Raw genomic sequence first — 13,638 nt, forward strand, 5'->3', positions numbered from 1 at the left:
CACCAGGCAGGAGTAGAGTGGCATGATCTCAGCTCACTGCAACCTCTGCCTCCCAGGTTTAAGTGATTCTCCTGCCTCAGCCTCCTGAGTAGCTGGGACTACAGGCATGTGGCACCATGCCCAGCTACTTTTCATATTTTTAGTAGAGACGGGGTTTCGCCATGTTGGCCAGGATAGTCTTAATCTCCTAACCTTGCGATCTGCCTGCCTCAGCCTCCCAGAGTGCTGGGACTACAGGTGTGAGTCACCACGCCCAGCCCACAGCAAGCATTTTCTAAGAAATAAGTGTAAACTCCGATGAGCCATGGCAAAAGCAGTTTTTTTAAGCGTAGTCAAGCAAAGCAGAGGGAGTAAAGGAGGAATGAACAATCTCTATTAGTTGTGATCAATTCCTTGTCAGCTCCACTGCACGATTTGGATGGGCTGTGGCTTTGGGTAGGTGAGCAGCACAGAGAAGCCTTCCCTCCTCGTCCCTCCCCACACCCTACCATTGCCACAGGTCCCTCCACCGCCGCTGATGGAGCACCCAGATGGGGAGGAAGCTGAGGAGGCCACTGTTCACTCAGGCTGGTTGGTCCTTTGGGCAGTGCTGGGAATAGGGTGGGGCTCTGGGCAAGGCCAGGAGGAGGCGGGCCGGCTGAGTTCCAGGAACATCTCACACCGAAAGGGAGAATCTGGCTGTGCCCTCCCTGTACTGCCAGGAGGCCAGAGGGCCCTTCTCCAGCTCATCAGGGAGGGAGCTGCTCCAGCAGGGAGGAGGGAACGCTGTTTGTGGCATCCCTCAAGAAAGCTCCTGCCTCAGAAGAGGCCCAGGCAAAACGAGCCCACAACAGTCTACCTGTGGAGTAGGGGGGAGCCCACAGAGCCCACTGAGAGCTGGGATCCTCACTCCCAGCTCAGACCCTCAGATCCAAGCTAGATGGCTTTAGGGAGGGCAGCCAAAGCTGTGGTAAGACAGCCCCAGGCTGGCACACTTGGAAAGGATTAACTTGAACCTTGTCCACAGAAGAGCTGTCATTAGGCCTCAGGCATCTCAGAATCCTCCCCAGGCAGTGCCTCCATGGAGGCAGCAGGAGGAACAGGAGAGAGTTCTGGGGCCAGAGCCCTCTGTTGGGGAATTGGCTGGGGTCCCACTCAGGCTGAATGAGATGTCAAATTGTAGGACCCTTTCTTCAGGGTCTCCAGGAAGAACTGTTCATTCTCCAAGAAGTCGTGGTCCTGCAAGGCAGATTTGGATGGACGGTCACCTTCCCTGAACTGAAAGAGGGGTGGAGCCCTGGACACTAGCTGAGCTTGCCCTCACTGAGGCCCCTCCCCACATCCTCCTTGACTCTGCCTGGCTCTGAGAGTCAGCAGGGGCCATGAAAGAGCCCAGGTGTGAAGCAATACAGATCACAGTGTCAATCCTGGCAAGGCTGTTTGCTGTGGAACTTATGAGCACCTGACTTTGTGTCCCTAAGCCTCAGGTCCCTTGTCTGTAAACATTCCTTGTAGCCCTTCCTTGTAGGGCTGCGTGAGCGTAAAAGCTTAAAATATACAAGCACAATGGCTCATGGCTGTAATCCTAGCTACTCCGCAGGCCAAGGGGGTAGGATCACTTGAGCCCAGGAGTTTGAGACCAACCTGGGCAATATACTGGGACCTCATTTCTAAATATAAATAAATAAATAAGAAAATACAAACAAAGCCCTCAGCCCTGAGCTTGGCACATGAAAATGACAATTGGCTCACTGAACAAACTGCCGTTTTACTCCCCAGGAGCTGGGGTCACCCCTCCCCAGGGCTACCGTGTGCTCCTCCCGCCTCTGCCCTGAGCTGGAAGGACTTGTGAACATGAGGATCCCCAAGGTCAGGAGAGACTCACCTGCTCTGCCGTGTGCCTCAGCAGCACCAGCCTGGCATGGAGGTGCAAGGGGCTGGGGTCTGGGCCATTCGGTGGCTGGCTGTACCAAGGGGTGGTGGGAGCAGGAGGCACGAGGGCTGAAAAGGCCAAGGAGGAGGTCAGGGACCAAAATGTTGCTGGAAAAGCCGCCAGTCACAGCGTGTTCCTGCAGGGCTGTGTGCCCCTGCCAGTGGGTGGACCCTGGTCATCCACTCAGGGTACAATGGCACTAACTCTCAGAAGCCTCTCCTGCTCCTACCTGGCGAGGCCATTTCTAGGAATTCATTCAAGTGAAATCATCAGGCAAAGGTGCAAAGATGTATGTAGGAAGATGTCCACTGGGTACTCTTTCTCTTTAAGACAACAAGTCACTCAGCACAGAGCAGCCTCACAGTGGAAAACTGCTGACTGGGAACTGACTACATGTTTAAAGACTGATCTGAAAACCTGTTCCATGTGTACATGACTGAGTGAAAAAAGTCAAGTTATCAAACAACACATACAATCCTAATTTTGTTTTTAAAAACATATGTACCAGGCCGGGCATGTTGGCTCATGCCTGTAATCCCAGCACTTTGGGAGGCCGAGGCGGGTGGATCACATGCAGAGTCACAAAAAGGTGACATTTTTAATAGTGTCCCTCTATTTCTATTTACCTGAAATTAACACACATTATTTGTGTAAAAAATAATAAGACAACTGTAAAACCCAGCTGGCCGCCTTAACTGGAGCGGCTAGAGGGGGGCCTGCCCACTCCTAGCCCCTGCCCAGTCCTGAGCCCCCGGCCCTTCCTTCTGGAGCCACTCACCACTCTGGCTGCAGGCTTCGGGGCCCTGGGCCCCGGGGAGCAGCCCCAGGAGGCTGGAGGGCAGGTCCTGTCGTGCACGGTCCAGCTGCAGCCTCTGCTGGGCCAGACTCAGATGCTCCTGTCCCCGTTGTCCCAGAAAGAAGGCCTTAGCTATGAGGTGGGAGGCTGGGGGTACTGGGGGCCGGGGCGCCATTCACTCGGGGAGCCTTGCCTGGTGCACGTGCTGCTCCTGCTTCCGTAGCTGCTCCTGCTGTTGCTGCACCGCCTGCAGCCGGGCCTGCTGCTCTGCCTGCACCTGCCGGGCCTCGCGCAATGCCCGCTCCCCCTCCTCGTACTTCTCGGAGGCCACCTGCAGGGAGGCCACCTGGGTCAGGGCTGCCTGGGCGGGGCCGCGCCCATGCCCATGTGCCCAAGCAGCACCTTGCTCATGCTCTCCACCTCCTCGGCGCGGAGCTTAACACGCAGGGCGGTGGTGTTGAGCCTCTCCTTCTCCAGCCGCAGCTCCTGCCACTCCTGCTCCAGGGCTGCTCTCTCGGCTGTCAGCTGCTTCTCCTCGGCCCGGAGCTCGCTGGCCCTCATCTTCAGCTCGGTCTGCTCCTGGGGACGGCAGAGGCCCTGCTGCATTCTCCTCCAGGAGTTGCACTGCGCTCTGTGCAGGACTCTTGGATCCCCTCTGCCCAACCTGCCCCTAGGAGGCAGGGGCTTCCAGGGAGGGCCAGAGAAGCCCGGGGCCAAGCCAGGGTGCTGCCCTCACCAACCACGTGACTGTGGCAAGCTCAACTCTGAAGTTCCGGTTCCTGATTTCTAAATGATCAAAGTCATGGGAATATGAGGATCAAATGAGAAAATGTGCATACAGTACTTGGGACAGTACAAGGAAGCTGTGAGCATGAGGATGTGATTATTGTTTTAATCCCTGTGTTCTTGTGACATTAGTGCTATGCTCTCTTTTTCTAAGACTGGACTTGGGTGTGTCCAGAGGGAGGGGCAGAAGCTACCCTAGCCCTCCGCTGTGCCAGAGGCTCTGGGCACTACCTTGGCCAGGCTGATGAGGGTGCCCTCCCGCTGGGTGTCCATCTGCAGCGCCCGCTCGGCCTCACGCTCGGCCCGCTCCTTACTCAGCTTTTGCTGTGCAGAGAACTCTGCCCACTCAGCCGCCAGGCGCCGCCGCTCCTCCCCGCACTTGAGCATAACAGACTTCTGCTCCTCCAGCAAGGCGCTCTGGGATGTGGGGGCGAGGGCATGGGATGAGTGTCCCTGGGCATAAAGGCAGGGTTAGGGGCTGAGGGCAGAGGCATGACTCACCTTGGCCCGTTCCAGCTCTGCCCTCTCCATGGCCATCTGCTGGGCTGTGACCTTCCTTTGCTCCTCTAGGGCGCGCTGCATGGACTCCGCCTTGGACTGCTCAGCAGTCACCCGCCAGCGTTCCTGTAGTGCCCAGGTAAGACTGTGAGCATGGTTCTTGCCCTGAGGATCAGGCCTGGCCACAAACCCACCAGTGTCTCCCACACTATGCCACTGACTCATCCTTCCCAAAGAGGCACAAAATGAGGGGTGCCTGGGAGGCACCGCCAGGGCCCAGCCCACACGATTCTGTCCAAGAGGAGGACCCAGCAGGCGCCAGCCCAACCCTCAGGTCTCCAGCTGCACCAAGGCTAGCAGCTTGGGAGGCCCAGGGGCAACATCCCTGCCACTGAATCACCAGCTCCGTCCGCACTCTGCCTGTCTTCACCCAACAGCCAAGCAGGCTAAGCACAGGGCGGTCTGGTGCCGTGCCACGGGCCCAGCCACACAGCATGAGGCGAGAGCTTCCCTGTGCCTGACCCCAGGCAGGTGCTTAACACAGTTACCAAATGAAGAGGCTCACAATATAAAAGCATCTCTATCTACGTTGATACGGCCACAGGGTAGATATTAGGTCACTACTGGACATCTCTGACTAGTGGGATATTTTCATTTCCTTCTTTAAAAACTTTTTTTTGGCCAGGTGCAGTGGCTCAGGCCTGTAATCCCAGTGCTTTGGGAGGCCGAGACGGGTGGATCACCTGAGGTCAGAAGTTCGAGGCCAGCCTGGCCAACATGGTAAAACCTGTCCCTCCTAAAAATACAAAAATTAGCTCCATGTGGTGGCGGGTGCCTGTAATCCCAGCAGCTCAGGAGGCTGAGGTAGGAGAATCCCTTGAACACAGGAGGCAAATGTTGCAGTAAGCCAAGATCATACCACTGGGTGAAAGAGTGAGACTTGGTCTCAAAAAAAAAATTTTTTTTCTGGGCATCGTGGCTCATGCCTGTAATCCCTGCACTTTGGGAGGCCAAGGTGGGGTGGGTGGATTGTCAGAGCTTAAGAGTTTGAGATCAGCCTGGGTAACATGGCAAACCCCCATTTCTACAAAAAATATGAAAAATTAGCCAGGTCTAGTGGCACGTACCTGTGATCCCAACTATTTGGAGGCTGAGGGAAGACTGCTTGAGCCTGGGAGTGCGTTCAAGCTGCAGTGAGCCAAGATCTTGCCACTGCACCTCAGCCTGATGACAGTGAGAGCCCATCTCTAAAAAAAAGTTTTTGGCCAGGCATGGTGGCTCCCACCTATACTCTCAAAATGTTGGAAGGCCTAGGTGGGTGGATTGCTTGAGCTCAGGAGTTCAAGACCAGCCTGGGCAACATGGCGAGACCCCTATCTCAACACAAAATACACCATTAGCTGGGTGTGGCAGTGTGCACCTGCAGTAGAGCTGGAAGCCGAGGCAGGAGGATGGCTTGAGCCGAGGAGGTCAGGCTGCAGTGAGCTATGACCACACCACTGCACTCCAGCCTGGAAAACAGAGCAAGACCCTCTCTCTAAAAACAAAGAAAGTGCTTCGTAAAACCTAAAGGATGACAGCTACTAGCTGGGAACAAGAAGATTGGTAGGAGGGCAAGGAAGGCTGCATGGAGGTGGTAGCATCGAAAGATTCATTACCATTGAATTCAGCCTGGAAAGATTTCCACAGGTAAGGACAGGGATGTGAGCAAAGGCAGGGACTGCAGGTGAGCACCACCACATACAGCTAATTACAACAAAACTTTATTTATTTATTTTTGAGAAGAGTCTCACTCTGACCCAGGCTGGAGTGCAGTGGTGCTATTTCTACTCACTGCAACCTCTGCCTCCTCATTCAAGCGGTTCTCCTCCCTCAGCTTCCCTAGTAGCTGGGATTATAGGCATACGCCACCATGCCTGGTTAGTTTTTATGTTTTTGTTAGAGACAGGGCTTCACCGTGTTAGCCAGGCTGACCTTGAACTCCTGACCTCAAGTGATCTGTCAGCCTTGGCCTCCCAAAGTGCTGGAATTACAGGTATAAGCCAATATGCCTGGCATATTTTTTTAGAGATGGGATCTCACTGTGTTGCTTAGGCTGGTCACAAATTCTTGGACTTAAGTGATCTTCCTGCCTCAGCTCCCCAAGTAGCCAGGATTACGGGCACAGGCCACCGTGCCTGGCTGAGGTCATTATTATTTAATTAAAGCATGTGCTTATATACAAAAGGTATTTAGGAAGTTCAAATGTCTGTTAGAGCTGAAGAGGCTAGGTTGACATTTAATAGGCAAGAGCATCTGTCCCAATGTCACAGGGCTTGGGTAAGGGCACAGCTCCGAGTGCAGCTGATGGTTTCAGGGTTAGACTGTGGAGGGCGGCCAGGGTGGCTGAAGGGCTTGCGGTGGTGAGGAGCAGGCAAGGGCATGGTGGGGGCCTGGCCAGGTGGCCCCTGTGTGCTCAGGTGGGCAATGCTGAGGGCCTGGCCGGGGCAGGGAGACGTAGAGGCAGGAAGTAGCGGCGGGGGGGTGGGGGATGATGCCCACGGGAGAGTCAAGCCTCAGCGCTGACCTCCTGAGGAGGTGAGGTCAGGAGAGTGTCGCCACACCTGCGGGTGCCCTGAAGGAGAGGCCCCATGGCAGGAGGGCCAGGAGGACCGGCCTCACCTGCTCCAGCAGCCGGCTCTGCTCATTCAGCCGCGCCTCCATCTTCCCGATGACCTCCTGCTGCCGGCTCCGCTCCTCCTCCAGGTCCCGCTGCTGCTGGCCCAGCCGCTCCTGCAGTGCTGAGGGCAACCCACAGGGTGCTGGCAACTGCTCTCCTTCCCACCAGGGGTCTGGGGGTCTGAGAGGGAGGGCGTACCCCGCAGCTGCTCGTCCCGCTGCCGGATCCCCAGCTCCCGCTCCTGGGAGGTGGTGAGGTGCGAGGCCTCCACGCGGGAGGACAGCTCCTGCAGGCTGCTGGAGAACTTCTCCATCTGGTGGATGATGCTATTCAGGGACCTGGAAGGAGGCTGGGTCACCGCCTCCTGAAAGTCTTGGGACCCCCCAGCCCCACCCTCGGGCAAGCACGGTTGGGGCAGTACACATACCGTGTGTGGGAGGTGGCACTGGTGGCCGCATCGACCTCTCGGTCTTTCAGCAGCTTCAGCCGCTGCAGCTGCTCCTCATGGTCTCTGCGCATCTCCAGGATGGACGCCCTGGGGGGGGTGGGAGGGGAAGGCCCACAGCCACTCTGAGCAGGACCACCCAGACACGGCAGCTCCTTGTGGAAGAGCGTGCTTCGAAGCAGCCCTTGCTCCCAGGCCTCTCTTCCTCTGGGCACTGCCTCAGTTTCCCCAGCTCCTCTGTCTTATCTGTCATGGTGCCTCAATGCTACATGCACTAAGATGGAGATTCCTCCGGTTATTCAGCAAAGAGCACTTTACATAGAGCAAGGAAAAGCCATGTGTACACTTCTTTTGAGTCCGGCCAACCTGAGCAGTCTTTCTTTTCTTTTTTTATTTTTGTAGACATGAGATCTTGCTATGTTGCCCAGGCTGATCTTGAACTCCTAGCCTCAAGCAATCCTCCTGCCTTGGCCTCCCAAAGTATCTTTTTTGTTTGTTTTTAAAATATTTTTAGAGACAGGGTTTTGTTCTGTGGTCCACGCTGGAGTGCAGTGGCATGATCATAGCTCACTGCAGCCTGACCTCGTGGGCCCAAGGTATCCTCCACCTCAACCTCCCAAGTCACGATCATGCCCAGCTAATTTCAAAACTGTTTTTAGAGACAAGGTCTTGTTGTGTTGCCCAGGCTGGTCTCAAACTCCTGGCCTCAAGTGATCCTCCCACCTTGGCCTCCCAAAGTGCTGAGATTACAGGTGTGAGCCACCGTGCCTGGCCCTGAGCAGTCTTAAAAGGCGGGCTCTGACCCAGGCACGGTGGCGGCTCACGCCTGTAAACCCAGTACTTTGGGAGGCCGAGGTGGGCAGATCGCGAGCTCAGGAGTTCAAGACCAGCCTGGCCAACATGGTGAAACCCCATCTCCACTAAAAATACAAAAATTAGCCGGGCATGGTGGTGGGCGCCTGTAATCCCAGCTACTTTGGAGGCTGAGGCAGGAGAATTGCTTGAACCCAGGATGCTGAGATCGTGCTACTGCGCTCCAGTCTGGGCGACAGAGCGAGACCTCTGACTCCCTTAGGTAACTTCTTGGTTTCCTTCTCTTCTAGAAAGGCAACCCTATCAACATGGCAGGCACAACAGTGCAAGCCTTTCCTGGGCAGACCTCGTCTCTAGCCTCTACTGTGTGAGCTGGTGAGTGGATTACCCTGTGCTTAGTTAGGCCCTGGAGGGCTTGCTGCTGCCATGCCATGCGTGGACAGCCTGTGGATACCCCATCCTGCCTCTGTAAGAGCAGGTGGCACTCTACCCATGCGTGTGATGGGTCAGTGTGCCCAGACCTCAGTCCTCACTCACTGGGCTGGGAGGGAAGGGCTCAAATCCCTGTCCAAGGGCTGCTGAGCCACAGCTGAGGGTCTCGTGAGGATGGCTCCCTTCTGGCCGGTCCTTGCAAGCCTGTCCCCAGCTGCCTGTCCCTGGGCCTCACCGCTGCAGCTCCCGGAGCCGCTCCATTTCCTGGTCCTTCTCCTGTGCTGCAGCCGCCAAGCGCCGCTGGTGCTGAGCGGTGAGCTCAGCACGAGCCTGCTCGGCCTCCTGGCAGTGTGACAGATACCGAGCTGACAGCTCCTCGTTCTCTCTCCGGAGACGCTCCTCCCGTTGCTGGTATGATATTTCTAGCATCTTGATGCGGCTTCTGCCAACAGAACACCCAGCCATGGCATGAGGAAGGCAGAGGGCTGCCACCTAAAGGCCTCTCCAAGCACACTGGGGTGGCCTTTGGGGTCAGCGTGAGAGCCAAGGCAGAGCTGGGGCCGGCGCTGGGGTACCTGTGTGAAGTCTCGATGAGCTCTAGGTCTGCCTGGTGCTGCTGCTGCAGACTCCCCAGCAGCAGCTCATGCTGGGCCCGTTCCAGCTCCAGCTTCCGCACCTGGGAAGACGGCAGGAGGGCCAGCGATTAGGGAGGGGAGGTGGCTGTGCTCTACATTGCCCTGTGCCAACAGCCCCTCCTTCCTCCTGGGGATGCTTCCAGCCACTCTCAGTCTCTCAGTGACCCCTCCCGTTGCAACTTTGCCCCCAGTGCTAGCGGCCCCACTGGCACTCACCTGGGCCTCCAGCTCTGCCAGCCGGGCCTGGCTCTGCAGCAGCTCGGCCTGGATCTCGGCGGTGCCGCTCTGAAGCTTCACCTGTGCTGCCAGGAGCTGCTTCTGGTATTCTGTGCCTGGCAGCAGGCTCAGGGCCAGGGACTCTGGGAGCAGGGGCTGTAGGAGAGGACGAGAGGTTTCTTGGTTAGGGAGGGGACAGACCAGCTGGGATCAGCTACCTCCTGGCCCTCTGCTCACTGGACCTCCCTGCTTCTGATCTGTGGCTGCAGACAGGGCCAAGGCCTTGGAGAGTTACAGTCACTGCAGCTGAGCAGTCCCCAGTGTACTTCCCCTTGCAGGTCCGGTCAGGAGCACGTGGCTCCCTCCACCACTCGGAACAGCTTCCTCCCCAGCGTGGTCTCCAGCTTCCCAGACAAATGGCTGAACCCCAGCTGAGTCTCCGCTGACAAAAGCTGATGCTGGCTTTTCCTGTTAGCCCTGAAGCCCACATGTTAACACTAATCTGGTTCCCACAAGCTGCCCCCTACCCACCATCTCCCAGGGACACACTCCTGGGGGCCACACCTCCCATGCTCAGGTGTCAGAGGTGACTGCCACGCATGGAAACAGAGGCAGAGGTGTGGCGGGAGAATGGCAGGGGTGGAGGAGGCTTTCTAGACTGAACAGGACCCTGCGGCCCTGCTTTCTGACGGCAGCATTCCCAGCTCCCGGCCTGGCTACCTCCTCGAATTCCCATTGATGTAGGGAAATTAACACCCAACTCTGCCTGGGAGCAGTGAGGCTAGAAGTTCTGGCAAGTGCTGGTGAGGGGTGCTGGGGGAGGTGGCCGACGCCACATTTGGTATGTCTGATATATTTTTCCTGGCAGGTCATCAGGTTGAAGTTTTGGTGTTGCCTCTGTGCATGGAGAATTGCTCCCTGAGCCCTGACCTTGACCTATACCTGTCTGCCCGCGCCCCTACCTGGATGGGCAGAGAAGGCTCTGTGGGCTCCTGGGTGCTCGGGAAACACATAGCAGGCTCTGAAACAGCAGCAGAGAAATGAGCAGGGTGGCCCAGGGCTGTGGGCCTGCAGGTGTCCAGGAGGGGCTGGTGTCACTCATGTCCCAGAGATCCAAAAGGAAGCTCAAAGCACCTCTTCGTCACCCAGGTTAAACTCCCAAATAGAGCAGAAAACAAAAAACCAACCCGTGGCCGAGACGTCTCCAGGGGCTGCTCCCCGCTTTGGGGAGCCTGTAGGGAGTGCCGAGGCGGCATGTTTCCAAGTCACAGGGGACCTGAAGGCACAGGGACGGGGCAAGGTGAGCAGCCTCTGTGTAGGACATGAGGACGGGGCAAGGCAAACAGCCTCTGTATGGGACACGGGGACAGGGCAAGGTAACTAGCTCTGTGTGAGACGCTGGGACGGGGGAGGGTGAGCAGCCTCTGTGTGGGACGCGGGGACGGGGGTTGGCACCAGGAATAAAGGAAAACTTCGGGTTTAACTGACAGCTGACTAAGGAAGAAGTCTCAGCTGTGCTGGTGGTAGGCAGAGGACAGAGTTCCCTGTACGTCAGAAAGCTCTTCCACCAGCGTGCCTGAGCAGGGGCGGAACGCCACAGTTAATTGTATTGGGTCTCCACACCATTGTCTGCTGTCCCTCTCTAAGGACGGAGTGCTGCCCACTGCACTCTCACTCCCGCTCAGCCTGCAGGCCGGGCCTACCCCGAGACGCCAGGCCTGGCACGTGGTCTTTCTCCGGCGGTTGTTCCAGAGCTCCCTCCAGCAGCTGCTTGCTCAGGTCCCAGCGTGCTGGTGAGAGGTTGGCTGAGAAAAGGCAGCATTGAAGGTGAAGGTGACAGAAAGCCCAGGTCAGGCTGGATGGGGGCCCAGGACGGCTTTACACATGAAGCTCATGGCTGCCCTTCCTCCTGCTCCCACCAGCCCGTCTTGGGGTGTTCTCCTCCCAAGTCTGAGCTCCTGGGATCTGTGGGCATCTCTCCCCTTCGAGTCCCCCCTTCCTGCCTCAGCATCCCTGTTCCAGCCCATTTAACTTGGCTTGGCTCTATAGTAGGGCTCTGCTCAGTCTCCCATGTCTGGCTGGCTCCCTTTCCTGCATTTCTACCTCCTTCTCGGCTCACGGGTCAGTGAAGAGACAGGCACTCTTCTGTTTTGACCTCAGCTTTCCCCTCAGCCTCAGGTGAAAGACAAAAGTACCCTCCTGACATCAACCCCAGGACTGGGTGATGTCCCTGGGCTGTCACAAATTGCCCAGTTCACCTCCCTGGGCTCAGGCCACATCGCTGCTCATGACTTCCCCCAACCTGCTGGCCCTTGCGCCTTCCTGCCCTCAGAGGTCGCTCACTATCCTGTCCCATGGCTCGCCCTTCTGTGGCTTCTTTAGGAGGTGCCTCTGGGCCACTGTGTCTCCTCTAACACTTTCAAAGAGCACAGGGACATCTCAGCTCACACACCCCATATTCACTTCAGTGGAGCTGGCAGAAGCACCAGCTGTTTGGACGCTGAGGCTGCCAGCCTGAGGGCACTATGGCAGGGCACTGCTCAGAGGCAGGGCAGTGGTGGTTCTGCCATCTCAGGTATCCTCTGTTCTGCCCAATCAAGTTAGCACCTGTCCCCATGGCAATCAGGGCACAAATGTCAACAGCTCCCCAGTCCTGTTGGGTCTGTCCCTGGGGCAAGCCAGGAAGCCAGAGGCTCTCTCTGCAGTGCCCAAAAGGCAGAGTAGCAAAGCCAAGAAGCAGCCTCTGTGCCCACGGCGCACTGCCTTGTTCCCAACTGAGGCTGCGACAGGTCAGGGGGCAAAGGAGCCCCTCAAGTCCCCCTACAAGCCACAGTATCCCAAGCCTGTACCTGCCAGACGGGGGATGGCCCACTGTCCCTGCAAAACTCAGGCCCTCAGAGGCCCCAGCACACTGCTCTCTGGCCAGGCCTTGGGACTTCTTCCGAGACAGGGCATGGCTCAGCCAGTCTTCTTCCTCCTTCTCGGAGTCTCGCAGCTTGGAAGCCTGGCTGGCTTTGGCAGGGGACCCTGCACCTTCAGTTGGTGGCTTTGCCTTGGAGGGGGGCAGCCCAGCTGGTACAGAGTGCTGGCTCTCAGGAGGAGGCACTGAGGGCGTGGCAAGCACTGAGGTTTCCTGACGGGCCTCTCTGGTGGGTGAGGCAGGGAGCAGGTCCAAGTCATCATCCTTGAGGCCCAACCAGTCAGCTCCTCCCTTCCTGGGCTGGATGGGGCTGGAAGTGGCTGGAGGGCTCTGTCTGGAGCCTGGTTCTCCCTTGGGGTCTGGGCCACTGTCTGCTAAGAACCTACTTCAAGACAGAAAGGAGAGTGTCAGGCAGGGGAAGCAGCCAGTCGCAGTGGTCCCCTAGCAGCCTGTGGCTGGGCGTCACGATGCCCAGGGACCCTGCACAGTCAGCTGAGGCCCAGTGAGCAGTGGCTCCTAGGCTGGCTTAGGTGGCAGGCCATGTGCTGTCTATAGAACACCAAGAAGTATAGAGACCTTGACTTCCATCACATGAACCAGGGACAGTTCTACCCACAGAGAATGGGATCAAATGACAGCCCCGGGCATACAGGTCTAAAGACAAATCAGGCCGGGTGTGGTGACTCATGCCTGTAACCCCAGCTCTTTGGGAGGCCAAAGTGGGCAGACTGCTTAAGGCCAAGAGTTTAAAACTAGCCTGGCCAACATGGTAAAACCCAATCTCTACTAAAAACACAAAAAAATTAGCCAGGCATGGTGGTGGGCATCTGTAGTCCCAGGTATTTGGGAGGCTGAAGCATGAGAATTGCTTGAACCTGGGAGGCGGAAGTGGCGGGAAACTGAGATCATGCCACTGCACTCCAACCTGGGCAACAGAGTGAGACTCTGTCTAAAAAAAATAAAAGGCTGGGCACAGTGGCTCATGCCTGTAATCCCAGCACTTTGGGAGGCTGAGGCGGGCAGATCACAAGGTCAGGAGATTGAGATCAGCCTGGCCAACATGGTGAAACCCATCTCTACTAAAAATACAAAAATTAGCTGGGCATGGTGGTGGGCACCTGTAATCCCAGCTACTTAGGAGGCTGAGGCAGGAGAATTGCTCAAACCCGGGAGGCAGAGGTTGCAGTGAGCTGAGATTGTGCCACTATACTCCAGCCTGGCGACAGAGAGAGACTCCGTCTCAAAAAAATAAAATAAAAAATAAGTCGAATCAAGTGGTTTCCGGGCTTTCTACCAACAGCCACTCTGTTACTTCATTTGTTCGGCCATGGCCTTCATCTGTCACTGACCAGTGGCAGCAGGTTCCCAGGGTTAAGGAGGTACTGGGTGTGGGAAGAAATACCGGTGTACATAGAGCTCTTCAGATAGAAAGAGGCTGAGGAAGCCGCCCTGGCATAATGGTAACAACTGCTGAGCCTGGGAAAGGGTGAGAAGAGAGCACCTGGTGCTGTTTTTACAACTTCTGA

At 56.8% G+C, this 13,638-nt stretch overlaps 1 protein-coding gene across 13 annotated transcripts in view; it reads right to left on the minus strand.

Moving 5' to 3' along the window:
- Positions 1-298: 298 nt before the first annotated feature.
- The window catches only part of FBF1 (Fas binding factor 1), a 30,051-nt gene continuing 16,711 nt past the window's right edge, over positions 299-13,638 (minus strand). For 10 of the 13 annotated variants that reach the window (XM_017535792.2, XM_017535791.2, XM_017535788.2 and 7 more), the window contains 17 exons: positions 12,042-12,497; positions 10,896-11,012; positions 10,380-10,468; positions 10,155-10,213; positions 9,193-9,348; positions 8,917-9,017; positions 8,577-8,783; positions 7,079-7,186; positions 6,850-6,989; positions 6,654-6,772; positions 3,996-4,118; positions 3,726-3,911; positions 3,111-3,287; positions 2,902-3,039; positions 2,691-2,808; positions 1,865-1,980; positions 299-1,218 (listed from right to left, as the gene is read on the minus strand). In XM_017535792.2, coding sequence (XP_017391281.1) covers positions 1,135-1,218; positions 1,865-1,980; positions 2,691-2,808; positions 2,902-3,039; positions 3,111-3,287; positions 3,726-3,911; positions 3,996-4,118; positions 6,654-6,772; positions 6,850-6,989; positions 7,079-7,186; positions 8,577-8,783; positions 8,917-9,017; positions 9,193-9,348; positions 10,155-10,213; positions 10,380-10,468; positions 10,896-11,012; positions 12,042-12,497 — 2,494 coding nt within the window. In that variant the 3' untranslated portion in view covers positions 299-1,134. The remainder of the gene's footprint in view (positions 1,219-1,864; positions 1,981-2,690; positions 2,809-2,901; positions 3,040-3,110; positions 3,288-3,725; positions 3,912-3,995; positions 4,119-6,653; positions 6,773-6,849; positions 6,990-7,078; positions 7,187-8,576; positions 8,784-8,916; positions 9,018-9,192; positions 9,349-10,154; positions 10,214-10,379; positions 10,469-10,895; positions 11,013-12,041; positions 12,498-13,638) is intronic. The other 3 variants (XM_037741060.1, XM_017535789.2, XR_001827329.2) reach the window with 2 other exon arrangements.

This window comes from Cebus imitator, unplaced genomic scaffold (assembly GCF_001604975.1).
Source record: "Cebus imitator isolate Cc_AM_T3 unplaced genomic scaffold, Cebus_imitator-1.0 Scaffold93, whole genome shotgun sequence".
Taxonomy (NCBI): Eukaryota; Metazoa; Chordata; class Mammalia; order Primates; family Cebidae; genus Cebus; species Cebus imitator.